The sequence below is a fragment of the Protopterus annectens genome, chromosome 7.part0 (genome assembly GCF_019279795.1).
Source record: "Protopterus annectens isolate FY-2018-M chromosome 7.part0, PAN1.0, whole genome shotgun sequence".
Classification (NCBI taxonomy): domain Eukaryota; kingdom Metazoa; phylum Chordata; order Ceratodontiformes; family Protopteridae; genus Protopterus; species Protopterus annectens.
In genome coordinates, this window is record NC_056739.1 from 1,599,736,379 (window position 1) to 1,599,762,203 (window position 25,825).

At 41.1% G+C, this 25,825-nt stretch overlaps 1 protein-coding gene across 1 annotated transcript in view; it reads right to left on the minus strand.

The window, feature by feature from the left end:
• Window positions 1-25,825, minus strand: part of TKT (transketolase) — a 326,482-nt gene that overhangs the window by 32,788 nt on the left and 267,869 nt on the right. Inside the window, exons 10-11 of the mRNA XM_044078154.1 lie at window positions 22,203-22,333; window positions 3,010-3,093 (exon numbers count right to left, since the gene is read on the minus strand). Of these exons, the coding sequence (XP_043934089.1) occupies window positions 3,010-3,093; window positions 22,203-22,333 (215 nt within the window). The remainder of the gene's footprint in view (window positions 1-3,009; window positions 3,094-22,202; window positions 22,334-25,825) is intronic.

Consider the following 25,825-nt stretch of genomic DNA (forward strand, 5'->3'; position numbering starts at 1 on the left):
ACACTAATGTAACCAAGTTTATACACATTTTTTTTACTAAGTTTATAATGTTTGTGAACACTCTGTGTTAACTAAGTGTATATATGTGTATACACACACACACACATATATATATATATATATATATATATATATATATATATATATATATATATATATATATGGGTCTACTACTAATTACCGACACGACAATTCCCCGACAGAAAACTCCCCGACGCCAGATGACCGACATCACACAAACCCGACAACGCAAAACACCGAACACCATTACACCGACACACGGAACGTAAACAACACGCGACACTACATAGCATACACACTAGCCCTGACCCAAACCCTAACCCTAAGGTCCGACACTATCGCACACTTCACCTACCTGCACCCTAACCCTAACTCACTTAACCCACCCCTAGCCCAAGCTCCGACACTAACGCACACATCACCTACCTGCACCCTAACCCTAACTCACTTAACCCACCCCTAGCCCAAGCTCCGACACTAACGCACACATCACCTACCTGCACCCTAACCCTAACTCACTTAACCCACCCCTAGCCCAAGCTCCGACACTAACGCACACTTCACCTACCTGCACCCTAACCCTAACTCACTTAACCCATCCCTAAACTACAGTCCCTCACTAGCACACACTTACCTTACCCGAACCATACCTCCGACACGAACACACACTCACCTTTCCCACAGCCTAACCCGACATCCCACAATCTCGAGCACTTACCTGACCGCTCCTAACTCCGTCACCATCGCACACTTACCGCGTCGCGATCGCACATTCCCTTGTCGGTCTTTCCGCTGTCGGCAAATCACCCTGTCGGTACACTTACCTGTCGGTCATCTGGCGTCGGTGAGTTTTCTGTCGGGAAATCGTCGTTTCGGGCATTAGTAGTAGACCCATATATATATATGTGTGTGTGTGTGTGTGTGTGTGTGTGTGTGTGTGTTTTTCTAAATGTGGAGCTTTTCTCCCCAGGCCTCTGCTGAAAATAAGTAAAGTACCCAGTCAGATTATCCCAGTAAACAAATGTCAAATAAATAAAATAAATAAATATCCTGTGCATCTAAACAGTTCTGTTTATGTTGCAGAAGGGGTTTATATCCCTAGACAGAGTACGTCTGATGCCATTTGACTTGGTGATGTGCATTAAATCTATCAGTAATGGGTCAGATGATGCCTTGCTTGCCAGACACGTCACCTCTTAGCAGTCTGTAGGATACCGAGTATAGTGACAGGGCTTTGAGTTGATCCATGTATGACATGACATGTTGCTTAGGGCTTGTATCCTTTTGGTAAGGTATCGCTATGGGTGTTACAGTTGTTGCATGTACCTAAACAGATACATGCCAAAGGGGACATTATATTAAATGACTGGCCTAATGAGGGGACATTATATTAAATGACTGGCCTAATGAATGTACTAAACACTATACTGATCCTAACAATGCTTTTTTTGCTTTACAGACACCTTGAAAGGACAAGGGAGGCCACGATGGTGCAGCGGTTAGCATTGCCGCCTCACAGCAAGAGGTTCTTCAGTTTGATTCGGCTGGGGTGCCTTCTGTGCAGTCTGCATGTCCTCCCTTTGGTCACGTGGGTTTCCTCCGGGTGCTCCTGTTTCCTCCCACATCCCAAAGACATGCTGTAGGTGGATTAGACACTCCAAATTGGCCCTAGGTGTGAGTGTGTGCGTGCATGTGCCTTCTGTGGAAGGTTGGGCAACGGGCTGGCACCTCAGCACCGTAAAACCCCATTGCCAATCATGAGTGGACAGGTGATCTGCTGTGGCAACCCCTAACCGGGAAAAAGCCGAAAGAAGAAGACACCTTGAAAGGACAGTGTTCCTTATTGCATACTTATAGAACACAAACATAGGTAGTTACTTGGAGGCTGAGTCTAAAGCAATCTTGAAGAACACTGGTTACACACACAACTGTTATCAATGTCACCATAGCAAGTCATTCTGTTCATTAAAGGCAAGCATATGCTGTGGACTTGAATTTAAGGATCTACAGCTGGATTTATAAACACTTTGTGGAATTATGCAGTACAGCAAAAGTCATTTATGCAGCTTAGTTGCTGGTAGATGGCACTACAAATCTGCAATTTATAAACATCTGAGTACCAACCTGACAGCATCACACAATAAATCATAATGGATGAAAGCCTTACTCTAAGAGTTAGGAAACTACAGTACAACAAAATGGAAATAAGTACTGCGTTATACTACAGACAGTGTGAGGGTGGAACAGAGCTGGGGCAGAATGCCTGCTGCAGTTTTATGGTGGTAGAATGTCTGCCTGCATTAGGGAGAAAGCAGGCCCCTCCTACAAGGGCTTTTTTTGTAATTACTCTACAGCTGGGGGCATGCCCTTTGCGACTTCCTCAGTATCTGATCTATTTACTGCTCTGACTTCCACAGTATACTGGTATGAGGCATATGGCACCACAGTGACATGGCAGCATGTAAGTGACATACATGACATGGCAGCATGTAAATGACATACACAGTGCTACATATTTATGACTCTCCTTTTGTAATACTGACATACTGTAGATATAAATCAGCACTTCAGTTCTGTAATTCACTGTAGCGATTCTGGTGTAAGGGTGTCTTCCACTACATTACTGTTCTCCACTGTAGTTTTTGTATTTATTTTAGTTATTTCTGCTGCACTATGCAGCAGAAGGCATAGTGTGCAAGCAACATGTAGCAAAGATGTGTGTTATGTGATGGAAGATTCTCCTTGATCCTGGCCTTCCTCACTAGAAATCAAAGTCTGATTTACAAAACAAGTTACTGTGGTTTGGGTGATTTTTTTATCTAGGTATTGGGTGTTTCCACTAGAACACTGAAGTTCCTTGTTAGGGAAAAGCCCAGCAACCCACTGTATGTAAAGTGATTTATCCTAGATTGTATATTGTGGTAGTAAGAGGAGACAGGATTCACACCAATGACTTCAGCTTTGTAATCCAACATCTTAGCCACTTACCTTAGCCTGTCCTATTTGGAAGTGTTCATTGTTTTCATACAGAACCTCATTTTCAGGACGACTGGTTCGAATGAAGCAAATACCCTGTTTTGTGAAGATAAAGTACAGTAAACAGTAGAATAAGGCATAGTTTAGAACATAAACCAACAATCCACAACCACAGCTACAATTTTAGTAAGAAATTCTAATATACTAAGGAAATATGGGCAGGTTTACTTGACAACATGTCCATTCTGCAATGTACAGAAATGCAACAATTTAAAAATACTCATGTAGATTAAAATTCATTTTAGTAATGAATAGGAAAAGCCAATTTTACCAAATATACCCAGGACATTACAACTTATTCTCCTTTATTAATGTTCCAAGTCAGTCCTCTCTACATATTCTGTGTTATTTTACTAGCACTACAATAGCTAAAAATTAAGTCATACACATTAATGTAAAAACAGGTATAAAAAAATCCAAATAGAAAACATTCACAAATATGAATGAAAAGAGGAAACAATATGAGGGTATAATACAGACAGCTTAAGGAATCAGCAGAAAATATTATCTTTAAAGTAAGCATTGTATATGATTAGAACTGCCTTCCAATCAAGTGGTAAGGTCAAACAATGATGGAGTTAAATTCTGTATTTGGGAAAAAACAGCATTATGACATCCATGCAAGATCAAACTGTAGTGACTACTTAATTGTTATACAGATAAAAGAAAGCAAAGTACTGTAGAAGGTGCAATAAAGTAGCATAATGGATATATAGTCAGTTGCCTACATGTTCTAACTGCAATGACTCCATAATGATAAAATTGCTCATATGCTTTATTTTTTATACTTTTTCCTCAATAATGAAGATGGTCTTCAGTGTTGTCCATCAACCTAATAAAGCCAAACTTCATAAAAAAAATAATAAAACAAAAAAAAAAAAAAAAAGAAAAGAATAAAAATAAATCACTCTTGATAGGCTCAAAACATTATCCTCACCATCACATTTGTCATACTTAACCTCACAGCACTAAATATCATAACCACTGGTCTCTGAACATCATAGCAGAGGGTCAAAAAGAGTAGCACTTTTTATATTTCAATCTAGAATGTCTTGAAACAGTGGATCCTATACAATTAGTGCTAATGAATCTTTGTATACACTTGGTTCAGTTAATTAATAAAAAGTATCTTTAAATAGGTCTTTCCTTATAAAGAAAATCGGTTAAATATAGGAAAAGTGAGGCTACAGCTGAAAATCAAAATCACCGTGCTATTCTTAAATCATACGAGGGCTATATCATTAGAAATAGCAGTAGGCACCTTTCTTACATAGCATTAGTGTTGATTCCCCAGCATATATATGCAATATGGAAAGCAACAGAACCAGGGGACTAGATCAAATCTGTAACCCACAACACTTTAATGTAGAGTTTTATAAATAACTTATACAAAACACCAGGTAGGAACCTCTGATATGTACCTCATCTCAAGATGAAGTGCTACATTTATTTATTAATTACCTATTATCAGTTTTAAATAGTCATGCTACCACTCCTGTACCCCACGATTCAAATCCTTCTCACTCCTATTGAGGACATCAGAAGGCAAGTTAACCATATCGAGCAGGAACAAATTGTTTAAAAACAAAACATCCACTCAAAGTACAGCTGTGTAAGAAAACTTAACAAAACAGTTGTTGTGTCTTTCGGCTTTTCCCGGTTAGGGGTCACCACAGCGGAACTCCGGACCGCTAATGATTGGCAGTAGATTTTTACGTGCCGAGTTGCCAGCCCTGATGCACAACCTTCAACAAAGGTACGCTCATTCACGCATGTCTCCACACAGAAGACGCTCTAACTTAGAATCGAACAGGACAACGTCCTACTGTGAGGCGACAACGCTACCGCAGCACCACCACCGCAGTACATGTTTGAATAATCACTGCTTTAGTATCCTAAGGTATAAGGTATGTATCCTGCTAAGGATCAAATATCCAGTCAGCTTCCAAAGCTTTATAGCACCTTCCACACACATACGTCCATTGGGGCTCATGAGCAAACCGTTATAAAAGTAGACATATGGTTGCCAACAATTCAGAGCTTTCCTGCCCCAGGAAAGATGGAGTCAAGAAGTATGTACTATGAAAAAGGGGAAGATAAGGATCTCCACTCTGGCAAAAAACAGGACGGGTGAACTGTAACAGTGATCTATTAGAATAGCTCCCTATTGAAATGTCAACATTCGACATGCAGAGACCGAAAATGCAGGAGAAGAGTCAAAATTGATCATCACTCTTCTCCTTTAAGCTTCTCTTTTGTGGGGGGAGCAAGACCCACTGCACCCCAAATGTGGGTGCAAACCCACCCACATGCCCAAATTTTTATATACCATCTCTGAGTTTGCCATACCTCAGAAAAAAAGGAATATTCTGGGAAATGGTAATCCTGGACGTAAGTATATGCAAGTCTGTTTTTTCGATCATTCAGCCTCTGTGTTTCAGGACTCACTCTAGCGGGTTTAGACATTTCAAATGGTTACCATCTGAACACCTGCAGTTATGGTAAGTTTGCTTATACAGTTTTACTGTATTCATTATTAGTTCACTGTTGCATTAGCCTAGGCTACATGGGATAAATACCAAAGATTAGAAGGAAAGGGAGGAGGAGGAGGAACCAGGATCAGAACACAGGAGCCCCTGGAGAACAGTCCTAGTAAATGCTGCCCTAACTCTTGAAAAAAAGTAAGTTTTGTAATGCTCAGTAAAGGTATTGGGGGAAAACCATGTTCCTGCCACTAGAAATTGTCTAGAGTCCCCCTCCTTTCCAAAATGCAGCAGATGTAGCCTGGTAGAATGTGCTCTAACTTTGCCTGAGACTTTCTATGATATGACTAACGATACTGAATAGCACAGGACAGCCATTTAGAAATAGTCTGTTTTGAAAATGATTGTCCTTTTGCTCTTTTTTCATAAGAAATGAACAACTGATGTAAATTTCTGAATCCCTTTGGCCTATCTGTATATTATCTGAGTTGCCTGTGTACATCCAGAGCATGCAGAATCTTCTCGCTTCTGTTTTTTTTGGAAAGAATGTCAACAGAGTGATTCAATGTGAACTCTGAAACCACTTCAGACACAAAAGAAGGATTAGTTTATAAGATACCCTATCCTTATTTAAAATGATATAGGGCTAAGTCACCATAAGAGCCTGCAACTCAGGTAGGTCAGAGCAATGAGTAACACTGTTTTCCATGATAAAAACTTTAAATCTGCCTCATGAACCAGTTCAAAAGAAAAAAGCGCACATTTTTCTACTACAAAGTTAAGATTCCAAGAAGGAGCTAACTTACGTCAATGGATACGCAATACCCTTTATAGAAGCTGTTTTACTTGAGACATGTCAGAAAGAGGGGATCTACATGCAGACAAGCAGAAATGGCCAAAACATCAATCTTAATGGAAGAGTAAGAAGGGTCAGAGGACAATAATTCACACATATAATGTAGAATCAAAGGTGTTTTTATCTTTTAAAGGGTACTGAGTTCATACTATGGCTCTAAATAAAACTTCTTTTCCACTTACCCATATATGATTTCTAGTAAAAGGTTTCTGACCCTCCTTTAATACCAGCTGCACATTCTCTTAGAACAAGTGCCTAAATTGTACTAAAACTATATCATTCAGGCTGCAAGCTGAAGAAGTTGAAATCTGGGTTGATTGAGAGAACTCCTGCCTTGTGTGTTCATCCTTTGGGAAGCTTTTTCAGCAGAAGGAAAAACCAAGATTTGCCTGGTCCAAAAGGGAGGTAGCAGTATCATCTTTGGATCATATTTCTGGATCTTTAAAAGGACTCTGTCTTACCACAGAAAAAAACTCAGAAAAATGTATAGGAACATCACTATCCATGGGCAAGAAAAAAGCATCTCTCTTCCTGATCTTTCTGCAATTAGTCCTGGAGCAGAACATCTTTAATTGTCTGTTGTGAATGGAGGCAAACAGATTTATTTGAGTTACTGGAGTTACTGCAAGCAGATGATTTCCTGGAAGAGCTCAAGGTGTAAGTTCTATTTATGTGGGTCTATCCTGATCCTATTCAGTTTGTCTGTCACAGACTTCTTCTCAGACAGAACAGAAGTAGCCTGTATGGATAGAATGAAATGAAGGGTCAGATACTAGGCTAGCATTTTTTGTTCCTTCATATCTGTTTAGGTTTGCCATGACTGCAGTGTTGTCTGTGATGTCCAGCGATGGTTTAGAGCTCTGACGGCACTCAATAATGACATTATTTTCCTCCTGTACCTCCCACCTGCTTCATTCATTCATTCATTCAGGCAGTCCAGGTGCCCTTGTCCGTAGCCAGGTTTCCAGCTATTTCTTCCTCCCCTGGGTTACCCTGTGTGAGCTGGGCACAATGTCACTCTTTAGGACATCCTGAGGGTGGTACTGGCAACTGTTTCTGCTGCTAAAAGGGGTTATTTGTTTATGACACATCTTTGTTTTTCCCAACCCCCACCCCTGCATTCATCAACAAAATCCAAGAGTTTTTCTCGTTTGTGGATCACACTTCCCCTCAGACAGCACCTTTGATGAACATCCTCTCCCTGGAGGGCATGCCCATCCTACACTGAAAGCAGCTCAGACACCAGACTCGCTAATCGAACCTGGGTCTCCTGGGTCACAGGTAGGGTTTTATCTCTCTACCCTGAAGTGGCACTGCATTGAGTACCTGTATTTTTTGAAGTTTATGCACTTGTTTTTGTCCTGATTGCCTCACAAACCTTGTTCATTCACCCCTTTGGATATAGCTCCTCATGCAAAATCTGTTGCATCTGTGGTTACAAATTGAGAAGGGATTGGAGGGGATAAAGGGATACCTGCATTGAGGGCTAGCTGATCTATCCACTTGTGAATCTCCTTCTTTACAAAAAGCAGCACCGAAATCTGAAAGAAAAGGGGTGATGGTGCTGTGTCCAGAATGACTTAAGGAACCACTGAATTTTCATCATATGTAATCTGGCCAGGGAAATCATGAGAATTGTGGATGCCATTTTGAGAATGTTCCTCCCTGATGTGTAGGTCTGTCTGGAAGACATCTGGAATTGTTCCTTGTAAAAGTCTACTTTGTCCTGAGGAAGAAAGGGCATCATGAAGGATGTATCCAAAAGACATCCTAGACACACTATCCTGTAAGATGAAATGAGTGAAGATTTTTATAGATTTAGCTGAAACCCGAAATTGAGAAAAAGATGTTTTACAAACAGAAGAGATTCTTCACAGCCTGGAAAAGAGTTTAAAAATATATGAGAATGGTCTAGATAAGGAAAATGTGAATGCCCTGTAACCTGCAATTACCTATTACAAGAGCTAGGTATTTAGTAAACACACTTGGAACAGCTGACAGACCAAATGGTAAAGAAGAAAACTGTAAATGTGAATCAAACACAGTATATCTTAAAAAGCATCTGAAGTTCTTTTGAACTGGAATGTGCTGTTAAGCATATTTTAAATCTACAGTTATGAAGAAACAGCAAAAAGGAATGAGCGGTAACAGACATTGCAGAGTTAAGTATTTTGATGTGCACATCTGGAAATGAAAGTTTCAGCACTAGTCTCCACACTCCTTCTTTCTTTGGCACCAGACCATTATTTAGTCTCTATTACTCCCTGAACCAGCATTTGATCCAGGATGGAAGGAAACAGCAAGGTTTGGTTGGCAAGATGGGAAGGAATTCTAATGAAATGAGGGATGATGGTCTCACTGCAAGTTGCAGCATTTTTGTATAATTCTCAGGACCCAAGTTTCTAATGTAATTTGTTCAACTCCACAAGAAGAATGCTATGTCTCTTGTACCAGGTGCTTAAAAACCTTTTAATATGACCAACACACTTTGTAAACTTACTGCAAAAAAACAAAAAATGGTTAAACACTTATGATTATTGCTTTCTTCCTGGTCTATGCCAAAACTTCATCAGATACAATTTGTTCATAAAACCCAAGTTAAATACACCAATCAAAATATATGTAATTTACATTGAAAACCAATAACATTTCTCCATTTAACACACCCCTCACCTTACAAGTATAATTAATTCCAAACATTCTAGGTGATTTTAAACCAATCACAAAGAAATTATTTCCATAAACAGCCAATAAAATTCTTTCTTATGTTACATGCATCCTCTCTTTTAGTTCAATAAAACTCAGGACAGTGTAACACTATTAAATATACCCCCACTATACAAATAAATATACAAAGAAAAAAATAAAGTTATTAAAATGGGTTGCTTATATACTTTCCAATATAAATTAGAAACTATATTTGTAAAGCTTTTAGTTTTAATAAGCTACTGACAGAAACACATTCATTCAGTCCTGGATGATTGATTGCATTAAGAAGTAACTGCCAATACAGTTCTCTTTTTTTGAGAAAGACCACCCAGGGTCCGCCTGTCTCACTCCTCTGTACCTTTTCTAAACAAATTTAAACCAATTCTTATCATTATTCATAATATGTTTTGCAAGCACATTGGTAGTTTTCCCTTTCTTAATTTCATAACAATGCTCATAAATCCGTTGTTTTACAGAGCGCCCAGTTTTACGTATATAATATACTTCATACAGCTAGCACAAAGCCGCATATACCACACCTTTAGTTTGGCAATCATATCTATTTGTTATAACTATGTTTTCCCCCTTATTTCCACCTGCTCACAAACACATACATATTTACAATAATTAAATCGACCGCAGCTTCACATACCATGGATTCTGATTTCTTTTTTTTTTGTGTTTCGGTAACGTAATTTGTTGCCAAAGGGGGAAGTGATGGCACAGGTTTTAGGAAAGCTTTACTGGGTTGCCAGGATGGGGAAGGGGAAAAGACTGATGGAAGGCACAGTCAGTCTGTTTTTTTTTTTAATTACCCTTTGGCTTAGGAAGGTCCTCCTTTCTTCATATAATCACTCCATGTCACTGCTTCTGAAAGTTTGTATTGTTTCTTATAAAAAGGGACCTGGGCTTGAAGGTAAGTTTCTACAATATTTGCAGATAGTGGACTGACACAAACCCTGAAATAACTTTTCCCTTTCATTAAATTTCTTGGGAGCAGAGGAAGATCCAAATAACACTTCCTTGTCCAGAGATGCATTCAAAACCTCTGCTTTCAAATCCTCTAGCAAATTCCAAGTATGCAACCAAGCAAATCTCATCACTGATCCAGTTGCAAACAGCTGCCATGTAGACAGCATCAACAGTGTCATACGGACAAGAAAGATCAACAATCATTTTTTCATATAAACAAAACTGGCAAGAAGAAACTTGGATATGGGTTTGACAATATGCTGTTTGGAAAGCTAAGGTGGAAGTGGTGTACACAGTTCTTTCATTTGGCCACGTTGATAGAAAAAAAGACAACTCTTCTGCTGGAGAATGAAAAGAGATGGTTTCTTCCAGACTCAGATTCCCAGTTAACTGGCAAAAAGACTTGTGAGGCATAATCTAAGACTATTTCCTACACATTTGTCTCTATATCAGAATCTGAAGGGGATATGACCTTTTACTTTCCGTTAAAGCTGCAGGATCTGATCTCAGTCATCTCATAGAATAAGATCTGGTCACTACCAAGGAATAAAGGCAACAACTACCCGGTCAGATGTGTTTACAAACTCCTGTCAGTAAAGTGCTTATGTGTTATATACCTAGTTCTTTTGATTCGACATATGGGTTCTTGAACCCTGACTCTGAACCAATCTGCCAAATTCAGTGTTCCAGTCTGAGCTATTACACTGCTAAAGTGACGTAAGGAAATATGTTAAGTGGTTATTCTGCAATGGTGGCCATTTCACTCAAGGTTACTTCTACTATGTTCTTATGTTTAATGTACTACCTTATGGCTTGTCAAAGAAATATTTGAGGCAAGGAGATAATAATAAGTTTTATTTTAACACATTAATTACAATATGATTTTAAATAACTTTATCTGGTAAGGACATACTGTTTAACTATAGACAAATGCCTCAGTGTATTTCTTCCATTCCCATTTCAAATTCCTAACCTCTTATCCAGTCTGGTGCTCTCTCACTTGCATCAAAACCCATTTAAAGCTTATTTATAAATGTATGCATCATTAGGATGAGGCAGTCTGAGTGTTTCATGTTCAGCACAGCATATAACACAAAAAGTGAATATGCAAGAAGTCCATCAGAGTGGAGTCTGCAATGCCCTGTATGCCAGGCATAGATCTCCCCTCAAAAGACTGCAGGAGATAGAATACAGGGATAGGGCCTTGGGGCAGTCTGCATAGGACATTTTACTTGTGCCCTGTATTCTTTTAGTGAGGAACCTCTGTGGATGTTCCAATTGTTGGATATGCCTGGTTAGGTACACACCAAATGGGGCACTGTACTCAATGATAGGTCTGATGAATACCGAATAGAGTGGAACAATGACTTCCTTGCACTTAGATGCCATACTTTTGTTTATAAGTTGCACAACATAGAATTATTTCCTCACTACTGTAGACACGTGATGGCCAAAGGCTAGATTACCATCTATGTGTATCCCTAATCCCTGACTACTGGGTCAACTCTAAGGGGTGGGTTCTCAATATGATAGTTACCAGGAGTGGATGACTTCCCAAAGGATACTATTATGCATTTCTTGGAATTTAGTTTTTGTCCATGGCACTGACACCAGTTGTTTGTCTGTGTCAGCCCCTCCTGGAGAATATTTGTGTCAGTGTGAGATTCAATGACATCTCCTAATTTGCATTCATCTGCAAATTTAGTCAGTCAGACACCACTGGCATTGGGCTTGACTTCAGAGAAGTAAATGCCAAAAAGGAACGGTCCAAGGATTGATCCCTGTGGGACTCCACTTGTGACTGGCCTCTTTGTGGAGGTGGACCCACCAATTCTAACTTCCTGGGTCCTGTGTGTGAGCCAGTTGGCTATCCACTGGGTGACATATGAGTTTGTACCCAACCTCCTGAGTTTGTCAACGATACCTGGTGGGGTATTGTGTCAAATGCCTCGGCCAGGTCAAGGTAGGCAGTGTGAATAATTTTTCCCTCATCCATTGCTTTGTTTACCTTCTCAAAGAAGTCCGCTTGGTTGAGTAGGCATGATTGGCCCCTGACACCAAACTGGGTTGGGTCCAGTGTCTGGAAGTTTACTATTTCTCAGTTGATCATTTCCATAATAATTCTTTCCATGGATTTACAGATAAGACAAGTGAGACTTATGGGTCTGTAGTTTCTAGGGCCCATAGATGGCCCACCTTTGTGCAGAGGGATAACTGTTGCTGTTCTCCATTTATGAAGCACAAAGCCTGTTTGGAGGCTACAGTTAAACAGTAATTCCAGAGGCCCTGACAGATCATGTTTCATGCTAATTCTGCTATTATTTTTGTAATTGTGCAGAATTCTTTAGAAATACATTGTAAATTAGTTGTTCTGCCAGACTACCTGAAAGAGAAAAGCATCCCTGAATATTGGAAGCATCACCTCTTTCTTAAAATACAAAGTTTGCAATGAGATCAGCCACTCTGGGCTGCTGATGTCTAGTACTTAACTTGCTCATGTTCATTATCACATTTATCTTAACAAGGCCATATCATAGCTATGTTCAGGTTAAAGAGCATAACCAGGAAATGAATACTTTTTTCTTTTCATTTTCCCCAACCAGCAGCAGCTTTTGTGGGGCCCTCACACAATCGAGAATGATTAAGGGGCCCTCCCTATAACTATTGATATTGCAGGTGCCTAAAGCTGTCTATGTTGTTAGCTTTAGTTGAGAGAATGTCCACCAGCAGTCTTTAACTAAACCAGGGACACTAGTCAGTGGTAAAATATTTAATGGAGCTGTGAAGCCTGTTACTTAATAAAACACTGTTACTATACCCACATATATCTTTGAATTTTTAAGGAGATATAAATAAGATCTATTATTACCTACCTAGTTTATTTAAGTATACAAGATTGCTGACTATCTTTTGTTGGTTTAATGGCTCCCTACTGAAATGTCAGCACTGAAAATGCAGAGTGAAAACAGTCCAAAAAAAAAAGTCCGACTACACAGAAAAAGAGCGAATTTCGAAAATCGCTCTTCTCCTTTAAGTCTCTTTTTTCAGGTGGGTAAGCCCCCCCCCCCCTGCAGCCCCCCAAACTTAAATATACCAACTCCAAGATCACCATACCTCAGAGAAAAGGGAATATTTGGAGAAATGGCATCTTGGACTTAGTATATGTAAGCTGTTCTTCCATCCATACAGTCTCCACATTCTGGGACTCGCTCTAGTGGGCCCCAACATTTCAAATGATTACTTGATTGGCCAGACATATCAAAATAAGATAACCTGCTGTGGTTGGGGGGTCCCCAGAACAGGGAGCCCACAGCGACCGCAGGGTTTGCTGATGCCTAAAGCTGGCTATGTATACACATACAGGACTAGTAGTTGCCTTCATTTGTTTGTGACTCAGGAACGCATTTCATGACAGCTGATCTAACGTTGAAAATCTGTAAACATTTATTTTACTAGGCGATATATCGGGAGACAATCATCATCATTATCTTTATCTTCATAGCCATTATTTTTCTCTTGTTCTGTTTCTCAATGGATGTAATTTTTACTGTTCAAATTTATTAGGCAGGTTATATTTAAGGAAAATGAAATGCCATGCTATTAGCTATGTATGTATAGCTCACTACTGTGTATTTATGTAATTTGTTCTTGTTTATGTATAGAGTGCAGTATATTTGTTGTTGCCATTTGGTCCAGGTTGTGCTGAAATGGTCCAATGTTACGGTCTAGTTCATTTACAGCGTTAACAAAGGAAATTAAATTAACAAAAATAAAGACTCTTCCACATAATATACTATCTCTAAGGTTGTAATACTGCAGAGTAGGCTGTATGCCATTAAGAGGAGAGCAGCACACGTGAAAATCCCTATTTTGTCTACATGTCACATATTGTTGAAATCTGCTGAACATCAGCTCTGGTCAGTTGAATTTGGCATTCATTAATGTGCACTCAAGTTCTACTGCTAAGTATGTAGAACTGAGGTATTGAAGCCTCCTGCTGCTCTGCTCACCCAACTTACCTTCCAACACGCTAAACTCCACTATTCTGGAAAGATTATGCATTCTGCTTCAGTTTTTAAAAATAAGACTCACTTCTCCCTGTTGAGCATGGTCCATCTGTGTTCTCTCTCTGCTTTTGGATTTTGGAGACATTTTATCCCTCCATTTGTCAACCTAACTTCCAACAAAATGTTGATGCCAGTCTTCCAGCATTGTCTGCATAAGAATTGGACCACACTAAAGAAATGTAAAACTAAAGCAGGGGTGCTACCCTACACACTACAGCAACTTTGCTGAGCTAGCGTTCACTAGGAGAAAGCTGCAGTCATTTCATTTTTTCCATCAAGCATTCAAGCAGTATTATTTTGAAACAGGGACATACTGTTCTTGATGCTGTCCTGAGAATTTCTCTTTCTTTGCTGTTTCTCAAGACTCAGCACTAGATACAGTACTAGGCCTTCCTCATTTTTATAAACAATATACCTTTTGCTGCAAAATACTCTGTGCTGACGATCTCATCATCTGTTGCTCCCCCATTTTCAAATTTCTATTTATTTACTTGTTTATTTCACGGGTGAGTGAACTGGACCATAAGGAGTGTTTTTCAGTCATGACCTTGTTATACCAAGACTATAAAACAACAGTAGTTTAGACAGCAATAATAATGCTACACAATGTTTCAATGAAGTACTAGGTATAACTTGTTTGTTACAGTTATGATACCAGTTTAACCACAAACTCATGTTCATAGGCCATGAAATAATGAACACAATAACAAAATAAATTTAAATAATTACAATGCTGTATTTATAGCACCAACTCTACACAAAACAGTGCTTTTAATTTGTAGATTAGCATAGTCATTGCTCTGAGTGAATCTGGACCTCAGATTCGGGCAGTGGGGTGGAGAAAGCAGAATACAATAGATGGTCATGTTAGTGAAGGACAGAGCATAGCTACTGCATGATGATTGTGTGTGGGAGTTTAGGTCTTTAGTAAAGAAATGTAATTTTAGTGATGTGTAGAGGGAACTGCAGTTCTCTATATCTTATAATTTAAAAATTCAAATTATTTTTTCTTCTGAAACTGTTGAGAGATATTTTACATCAGCTAGTATAATACAATGATTTTGATTACAGGGTGCAGGCTATAAAATAACTTTTACATGATGCTTGGGTTTTTACTAGGTTGTTAAAAGAAGATATTGTTATAACACACATGACATCATAGTGCAGTGCTGAGGAATATTATGTCTTTAATCAGCACTTCTTTTGCCTACTTTAAGTTGTTGAAAACTATAAAAAGTAGGAGGCAGGGTAAATGTTATATTTACAATTCTTTATATGGGAGTTTCATGGTGGATTTCTTAGCATCCATGTCTCAAACACATAGAAAAGCTGGATATGGCTGAGGACCCAATCATAATTCTCTATGTTGGTTGAACATCAGGAACATTAACAACTAAATTAACTTCATCTCCATTAGTGTTGGTTCAAAATCCAAAATAGACTCCTGTACAAGATGAATAAACAGATTACCTGCTATTCTGGGGACCTGCAAGATGAATTTCAATATAATGGAATGGCACTAGTATCTAACATATTTAGGGCTTTACACTATGTTGAATAAGGGTAACCCCTATTCAAAAGTCTTTGTGTCACAAGGAAGAACTTAGTATCTAGTGTCTTCATTTCAGCACCATCTACAGTTCTCTGAAATTTAGTGAAAGGGATATTGCTTCTAGTGTGGAGTAGACGGCAACTGGAAAAATGAAAATTGTATTTATCTCTACCATTTTGTATACAAACAAATTCTCTCAAATTGTGAAATAAATTAAATTTCTTATTTTAGTATCTAGGAACTGAATACATTCACTGAATGAACTTCCCCTGAATTGTAAAGAATCACTTTTTTGATTTAAATACAATTATAACTTGGTTAGAAAAGTACAGTTTTGTACCTACCATAAATGTAGATGTTCGAGTGTGCATACAGCTGCAGTCATCACACTTGGGTTATCTGCCATCAGGCATTCCCTCGGTCGGCCGAATTCCAAAGTCTTGGTCCGGCGTCGGTTGTCGTCGCTTCTTCCCTGACGTCAGAGCGACAGGGGTATATAAGAGGCAGCCGACACCATGTTCTTCAGTTTTTCTTGCCCCAGATGTCAGGTGCCCCCAAATAGGTAGGCAATACATGATGTTATGCAAACTAGCAAAAGTAGATAAAACCAATCAGTAGCTGCAAGCAAACACACCATATAGGAATACCCCAAGTTGGATGTATGTTAGAGGTGTTTGTCCTAAGTCCTGTCATGAGAGGGGATGGAGGGAGGGTAACCTGGACTGCAGCTGTATGCGCACTCGAACATCTACATTTATGGTAGGTACAAAACTGTACTATGTTCATCGTGCATACAGCTGCAGTCATCACACTTGGGTAGAATCCCAAAGCTAAGTTGGGGTGGTTGGTACTAAGCGGAATTAGGAGGGGCTAGAATGCCCTGCAGGACTGCTGTGGCAAAGCCCACTCTAGATTTTGAGTATAGTGGAAGGTGGTAGTGCTTGGTGAAAGTGTGCACTGAACTCCAAGTAGCTGCTTCCAAAATGTCCTTGGTAGGGACCCCCCCTGAAGAAAGCTGCTGAAGTAGCTGTAGCCCTGGTGGAGTGGGATCTGATGTATACAGGCACTGACTTTCCATGAAATGAGTAACAAAAGTGTATGCAGTGGGCTATCCATTTTGAAATAGTCTGTTTGGAAATAGCCTTTCCTTGAGCACCTGTAGCATAGGACACAAAGAGCTGCTCAGATTTCCTGAATGACTTTGTTCTGTCCAAGTAATAACGAAGTTGCCTGTGAATGTCCAAGGAGTGGAGTAGCCTCTCCCCTTTGTTCTGGGGATTTGGATAAAAGGTAGGTAAATGAATAGTCTGATTCAAAGCCACACTGGATACTACCTTTGGCATGAAGGTAGGGTTGGTTCGTAAGGAGACCCTGTCCTGATGGAAAATGATGAATGGTTGCACAGCCATGAGGGCCTGTAGCTCCGAATCCCTGTGTGCTGAGGTAATAGCCAGAAGCAAAGCTGTTTTCCACGACAAGTATTGTAGCTCTGCTGAAGAGGCCGGTTCAAAAGGAGGCAGTGTCAGCTTCTCCAATACGAAGTTGAGGTCCCAAGCTGGAGCTGGTGGTTTCCGTAGGGGTTTTATGTTTTTTGCCCCTCTGAGGAACTGCCTTAATAGAGGATGTGAGAATAGAGGAGGATCCGTATTGTATTGTGCTGAAATGGCTGAAGCGTGGATCTTGATGGAAGAGAAGGAAAGCCCACTGTTTAGCATCTCAGCTAGGTACTGTAAAATGTGAGGTATATTTATTACCCAAGGATTCTGGCCCTTTGCTTGATTCCAGGAACAAAATCTTTTCCATTTGGCGGAGTAAGTTTTTCTAGTAGAGGGTCTCGTGGCCTCCAAGATGACATCCTGTACCTCCTTGGAGAGGAGGGTTTGTTGGCAAATTAAGGTATTTTCCATGCAGCTAGATTTAGAGTTCTGAGCTGGCTGTAAATAATCTTGTAGTTGTGCTTGGACAACAGAAGAGGAACCTGAGGTAGGCGCCATGGTGGAGAGTGTGACAGGTTCTTTAGGAGGGGATACCAGTGCTGTCGTGGCCAGTCTGGAGCAATGAGAATCATTTGTGGCCTCTCTGCTTTGGCTTTTACTAGGACTTTGGGCCGGAGAGGTAGAGGCGGGAAGGCATAGACTGTCAATGCTGTCCAATTGAAAGATAGTGCGTCCACTTTCCAGGCCTGTGGATGATAGATCCTTGAGCAGAATATTTTCAGATGGTAATTGCTGTGGGAGGCAAAAAGATCTATGTCTGGCTGTCCCCATGCTTGAATTATCTTTGAGAAGACTTGAGGATGCAACTTCCATTCGTGTGGGTCTGTCATATTTCTGCTTAAGTTGTCTGCCAGTGTGTTTTCCTTCCCTGGCAGGAATTGTGCCGGTAGTTGAACTTGTAATTCCAGTGCTGTGTTCCACAGGGTCATAGCTTGCCTGCACAGGGGGTATGAATGTGTCCCTCCCTGTTTGTTTATATACCACATGACTGTGGTGTTGTCTGTCCTTATTAATAGCTGGCCCGGATGCAGTAGGTCCTTGAAGGTCATAAGAGCATTTTGCACAGCTAGCATCTCCTTTTGGTTGATGTGTAGGTGCATCTGTTTTTGGGACCATTTTCCCTGGATGCACTGATCTGCCATGTGTGCTCCCCAGGCGTAGTCTGAGGTGTCTGTTGTGATGATTTGCCTTGCTTGTGGTATACAGAAAGGGAGACCCGTGTTTCTTTGGCATGCTTGAGCCCACCACAAAAATTCCTTTTGAAGGCATGGAATGAGTGGTAAAATTGTTTCCAAGCTGTGTCTGTGTTGAGACCATAAGTTTTTTAGGTACCATTGTAGTTTCCTCATATGCAGCTTTGCAAATGGTATTAGTAGGATGCAAGATGCCATGAACCCCAGAGCCTGCAGGATTTTCCTTGCAGTTAGCCTGGTTAAAGTTGCCATTTTGTTGAAGTATTGAGACAGTTGCCCTTGTTTGTCTGGCGTGAGGTAAGCCATCTGGGTCGTTGTATTCAAGCTGGCACCCAGGAAAGTAATCTGTTGAGAGGGTATTAGTTTTGATTTCTTTTTGTTTACTGTGTACCCCAGGCAATTTAACAGTTTTATTACAAAAGCCAGATGCTGCAGTAGAATGTCCTTGCTGTCCGCTTGGATCAGGCAGTCGTCCAGATATGGGTAGATTTGTATTCCTCGTTGTCTGCAGAAAGCAATTACTGATGCCAGGCATTTCGTAAATACTCTGGGCGCAGTAGATAAGCCAAAGGGCAATGCAGAGAATTGATAATGGGTTGAACCTGCAAGAAATCTGAGGTATCTTCTGCAATCTTGCCTGATAGGGACATGCAGGTATGCCTCCTTGAGGTCCAACGTTACCAGCCAAGACTCCTTGCCCAGCATGGGAAGAAGCTGCTGTAGTGTGAGCATCTTGAATTTTGGTACCTCTAGATATGTGTTTAGAATAGATAGGTCTAAGATGGGTCTCCAGTCTTTGTCCTTCCTTGGTACCAGAAATAGCCTTGAATAAAAACCTTGACCTTGTTCTTTTGCAGGTACCTCTTGAATTGCTTTCATATCTATGAGAGCGGAAATTAGCTTTTGTGCCTCTGCCCATTGAGTTTGTGGCAGGTTTGGCATGCCCCTCATTTTTGGAAGGGTGTGAAAGTGGAATCTGTAGCCTCTGTGTATAATATCCAGAATCCATTTTTCCTTTGTAACAATGTGCCGTTTTTTTGAAAATAAGGCCAGTTTTCCGCCCAAAGGTGCTGCCATTAAAGCTTTGTTTGGCAGGCGTAGGGGAAAGTCATTGCGTCTGTTTTCTAAATGACTGTGGTCTATCTTCTCCACCTCTTGGGGCTGTTGATTGCCATTGCCTGGCTCTGTAAGATCTTTGAGGCTGTCCTCTACCCCTTAGGCATCTGTATCTACCCCTTTGGGGTCTGTCCGTGGCTGGAAAGGACCAATTTTTTGAAGGCCAGTTTCTGCTGAAGCGTGGAGGCTGCACCTGCAAGAAATCTTTAAATGTTTGCATAGATTTAGCTTTTTCCTCCATTTTCTTTAGAACCTCTGCCGGTTTAACACTGAACAGTACATCTTTTTGTAGTGGTGCATCTAATAATTTTGCTTTGACATGATCTGGCAAGGTTTGCTCTTTGAGCCAAGCGTGTCTACGTATGACAGACCCCGTGACAGCAGCTCTACATGAGGCCTCTAAAGCATCAAAGCCACACTGTAAAGTATGTTTCCCCACTTGTTCTGCTCCATGCAACAAATCCTGCAACTCTTTCAAATCTGGTTGTTCTGATTGTGTCATTTTGCTTTTCAGCTGAGATAGCAAGAACTGCTGGTACTTTAACATATGAAATTGACAGTTTAATGCCCTCATGGTTAATGTGGCTGATGTGTACACCTTTTTCCCCCACCTTTCTAATGCTCTGGAATCTCTCTCTGAAGGTAAAGGGTTTTTAGCAGTAGAGGCCTTAATCCCCTTGGGGCCCTGAGAAATAGTTTCTGGGTCAGCAGCAGGACTTTTATAAAGGAACTGGTGAGAATCAGGAACCCGGTAATATCTGTCTGGTTTAACAGGGGCAGGAGGTAAGGAGTCTGGATTAAGACTGGCTTCTGCGTACACATAATACAAAATATCTAAAACAGGAGGAATAGCCAGGGACCTATGCTGGGGAAGCAGCAGAAAATCCCTGAGCCTTTTCTTGGAAGCTGAGTAATCTTGGCCTTCCCAGTGGAAGTGTTCTCTCAATGTATGTAGGGTTCTCCAAAAGAGTAGTCCTCGGGGGGGGGGGGGGGGCGACGGAATAGACTCCTCAGCATCAGAGTCTTCAAATGGGGAATAGGCATAGTCCTGGTCCTCGGAAAGGTCTGAGGTAATAGAAGCTTGGTCTGAGGAAGGGAAGTCTTCCTCCAACCTGGGCCTTTTGTCTAAGGGGGGTTGAGAACCCCTGATAAGGGTAATCAAATCCTCAGCCATTTTAAGCATCTGTTTTTTAGGCATAGGGCCTTGAGAGGGGGTCTGAGGACCTTGTTTTTTAAGTTTCACTGGAGCTTTGGATTTAGTGAACGATTTAATAGAGAAGGTGGTAGGCCTGAAAACGCCTTCAGAAATGGCAGGCCTTGCTAAACTTTCCGTTTCTCCACCAAGAGTGGCGTCGGTATCTGCAGTGGGAATGGAGGCCGAGGAACCTGCGACCTCAGGTACTGAAGTAGCCGGTAAAATAGTGTCATCGGTAGTCAGGGGCTGCGTAGGCACCTCGCTGAGAACCGGAGAACCGGTAGTCGGCCTTAGTGTGGTCTCAGTACTCGGTGCAGGCCTCGGATGTCAGTCCTTATCCTTGCGTTTTTTGGCTAAAACTGGCGTCGGCATATCCGATGACATGATATAATTAAATTTTTTAACAAAATAATGAAGGGCGAACTCCGCCCGGCGCTTAATAGTGCACTTGTTAAACCTAGCACAAAAACGGCAGGCCGAGACGTCGTGGTCTGGCCCTAAGCAAGGTATACAGTAAGAGAGAAAATCCTTATGCGGTATTTGCTTCCCACAAGAAATGCAATTATTAACTTTGTCTGTCATCGGACTGAGGCAAGAAAAGTTTCCCCAACGGGGTACTTAGCTTTAAAGAAGACTTCGGCTGAAACACTTTTCGTAAATCTCAGGAGCTGGCCGACTGGCACTTGCAAACTGCTTCTGCTTCAGGCACCGCGCGGCAAGACTGAAGAACATGGCGTCGGCTGCCTCTTATATACCCCTGTCGCTCTGACGTCAGGGAAGAAGCGACGACAACTGACGCTGGACCAAGACTTTGGAATTTGGCTGACCGAGGGACCGCCTGACGGCAGATAACCCAAGTGTGATGACTGCAGCTGTATGCACGATGAACATCTCTTTGTTTCCCTTCCACAGGAAAATGACATGATGCAGGTATTCCTAAAAAATCTTTATATGGCCTACACGATATCCATGTGTATCATCCAGTATATAATGGGACTGCCAATCAGCTACAAAAATCATGGAATCTACATGGGCAACAACAAAACTCATTACAACCATTTAATCTGTAAAAAAATTCCTGTTAAGGAATTTGAAACACTATGCCAAACAAACTCTGAAAAGTCTATTAAGGTATACTGACAACTGGGGTAGGGGTGGATTCTGTGTATGTTAAAGAAGCTTTGGCAAACCATATATCGCATCTGTTCTGTTCTATTTTTCTCTCAACATATAACAAGTGCTGAAAGGACACTAAGACCCACATACATATAAACTGAAAAAGTTTTTTTCTGGACATCATTAAAAAATCATAAAAGATCTCCTTACAGGTCTCAATACCTTTTGAGTGATCACATAGTAGCTTCTCATAATGTATTCTGCCCAGAACAGTGACCACTCCTACATTTCTCTGCTGGTTTTATCCAAATGGTTCTATTCATTGAAAGTCTTCCTAAGGCCTTCTTCTCTTCCCTGCTCAGACTGAAACATGAATGCATATAGCCATACCTTTGTTTGTGCAGCAAGTCTGACAGCATTTTCTGTAGACACAGCATCACTCGGGTAGAAAACTGTGGCAGTGGGAATGGCTCTGAACATTGCTAAATCTTCCAGGCCCATCTGAGAAGGTCCATCCTCTCCTAAAAAGAAAACATGTCAGAAGACTGAAAATTAGTCTGTGCTTCAGAAATGTCCACCTGCACACAAAATATTTCACCAAACGCATTGCAACAGGCCTGCACAACACATGCAAGAGTACCTGCTGATGCAAATGTCATCATCATCATCATCATCATCATCAATTCTCATAAGTTCTGAACCATCTATAAGGATAGGAAATCAGGGTAAACAGGAGAAGAAAACATAACTGAGGAAGAAAAAAGACACAGTTAAATGAAAGTACACAGAAATGTGAAACCTTGATACTAAAAAGTGCAAAAAGGAGTGTACTCTATGTGGTGTCCATCTCACTGCTACAAAAGAAGTTATTGCTTTTTACAGCCTTTGTTATAATGAATATAGATCAGTGCTATGTTCCACAGCATTCTTTCACATCTGTATAAACTGACTTAACAGTGATGTGGGTGTAATGGCTTATCCAGCCATATAGTAGTTGTACAAAGAAAGTTAGGTAACAACATCTATTGATATGGATGAGCTCAGCAAACAGTACAGTTGTGTACCTACCATAAATGCAGATGTTCGAGTGTATTCACTGTTTCAGTCATTACAATTGGGTTATCCTGCTGGCAGGCTACCCGCAGTTGGCCTGAGTTCCAAAGTCTAGGTCCGGCGTCGGTTGCTGTCGCCTCCTCCCTGACGTCAGAGCGCCAGGGGTATAAAAGATGCAGCCGATGCCATTTTCTTCAGTTTTTCTTGCCCCAGGTGTCAGGTGCCCCTAAAATGATAGGCTCACTAATGCCAAAAAGCATGCATAACCAAAAAACAACTTTCCCTTCATCTACAAGCAAATACACCAAATAAGTTGTACAGAACAGAGAAGTACAGATAAGTCCCAGCAAGGAAAAGGGGGATGGAGGAAGGGTAACCTGGACTGCAACAGTGAATACACTCTAACATCTACATTTATGGTAGGTACACAACTGTACTATGTTCATTGTGTTTCACTGTTGCAGTCATTACAATTAGGTTGAATCCCAAAGCTATGGTTGGGAGGCTGGTGCTAAATAGGATTAGGAGAGGCTATCAGGCCCTGCAGAACTGCAGTGGCAAAGCCTACCCTGGATTTAGAATAGAGAGGTAAGTGATAGTGCTTAGTACAAGTATGCACTGAACTCCAAGTTGCAGCCTCTAATATGTCTTTGGTTGGTACTCCTCTGAGGAAGGCTGCTGAAGTGGCTGCTGCTCTGGTGGAATGTGGCCTAATGCCCTTAGGCACTGATTTGCCATGCTGTGAATAGTAGAAACGAATGCAGTGGCCTATCCACTTTGAAATAGTCTACTTTGAGATAGGCTTTCCTTGTGATCCTGTAGCATATGCTACTAGAAGTTGTTCAGTCTTTCTGAAAGCTTTGGTTCTGTCCAAGTAGAAGTGTAGCTGTCTGTGAATGTCCAAAGAATGCAGACGTTTCTCACCTTTATTCTGTGGGTGTGGGTAAAAGGTAGGCAAGTGAATTGTTTGGTTAAGGGCCACACTGGTCACTACCTTAGGCATAAATGTAGGGTTTGTCCTCAGAGAAACCCTGTCAGGATGGAAAATGATAAAAGGTTCCACAGCCATGAATGCCTGTAACTCTGAGACTCATCTAACGGAGGTTATTGCTAGGAGCAGAGCTGTTTTCCAGGATAAGAATTTTATATCAGCTGCAGAGGCTGGCTCAAAGGGAGGCAGTGTAAGTTTTTCCAAGACATAGTTGAGGTCCCATGCAGGTATTGGTGCCCTCCTTGGGGGTCTTATGTTTTTGGCCCCTCTGAGGTACTGCCTTAGTAATGGATGAGAAAAAATAGGTGGTTCTGTATTGTAATGAGCTGAAATGGCAGAGGCATGAATTTTAATGGATGAAAAAGAAAGGCCTTTATCCAGCATCTCAGTTAAGTATTGCAAAATCTGAGGAATATTTGGAACAATCGTGTCAATACCTTGTGCCTGGTTCCAAGCACAGAATCTCTTCCATTTTTCTGCATAAGATTTTTTGGTGCTAGGCCTCCTGACCTCCAAAATAACATCCATAACTGCTTTAGAAAGAGGTGTGTCTTGAATGGCTACATTATCCGCCATGCTGCCAGGTTTAGGGTCCTGAGTTGGCTGTACAGTATCTGACTATCTTGTTGAGTCAATAAGTGAGGAATTTGAGGTAGTGTCCAAGCTGGGCATTGGGACAAGCTCTTTAGGATTGGTTACCAGTACTGGCAGGGCCAGTCTGGGGCAATCAGGATCATTTTTGGCTTCTCTTGTCTGACCTTGAGGAGTACCTTGGGGAGGACAGGAAGAGGAGGAAAGGCATATATTGTTAGGTCTTTCCAGCTGAAAGATAGAACATCCACTTTCTGTGCTTGCTTGTGATAAGTCCTTGTGCAAAATCTTTGTAGTTGGCAATTGTGAGGAGAGGCAAATAGGTCTATGTCCGGGCATCCCCAGTTCCTTGTTATCATGCTGAAGACTTGTGGATCCAATTTCCACTCGTAGGGATCCATTAGGTTTCTGCTTAGTTTGTCTGCCAGAGTATTTATCCTTCCTGGCAGGAATTGTGCTTGCAGATGTACTCGGTAAGTCAATGCTGTGTCCCACAAGTTCATGGCTAGTCTGTAGAGGGGGTAGGAATGTCTGCACCCTTGCTTGTTTATGTACCACATGACTGTGGTATTGTCCGTCTTTATCAGTAGTTGTCCTGTCCTGGATGAAGTAGATCCTTGAAGGCTGTCAGGGCATTTTGAACTGCTAGCATCTCTTTTTGATTGATATGTAGATGCATTTGACTTGCGGACCATGTGCCCTGAATACATCTTCCTGCCATATGGGCCCCCCAGGCATAATCTGATGCATCTGTTGTCAATGTATGCCTGGCTGTGGGTAGGGTGAATGGCTGTCCTGTGTTGTGGTGACAGGCTTTTGCCCACCATCGAAACTCCTGTTGCAGGCAGGGGATGAGGGTAATTATTGTTTCCAGGCTGTGGCAATGTTGAGTCCAAACACTTTTTAGACACCATTGAAGTTTCCTCATATGCAGTCTTGCATATGGAATTTGCAGAATGCAGGATGCCATGAAGCCCAAGGCCTGCAGAATTTTTCTTGCAGATAGCTGGGTCTTTGTTGGCAACATTTTGACATAAGTAGTCAGTTGTCTGTGTTTGTCTGGCATGAGATAAGCCATCTGGGCAGTTGTATTTAAGCTTGCACCCAGGAATATTATCTCTTGAGAGGATACGAGTTTTGACTTCTTTTCGTTTATTGTATACCCTAGGCCTGCTAGTAATGTTTTTACAAATGCCAGATGTTGTAGTAGAGTGCTCTTGTTCTCTGCTTGAATAAGGCAGTCCAAGTAAGGATATATTTGAATTCCTCTTTGTCTGCAGAAAGTAATTACTGGTGCCAGGCACTTTGTAAAGACCCTAGACGCAGTAGATAAGCCAAAGGGCAGTGCAGAGAATTGGTAATGCATTGAGCCAGCTAT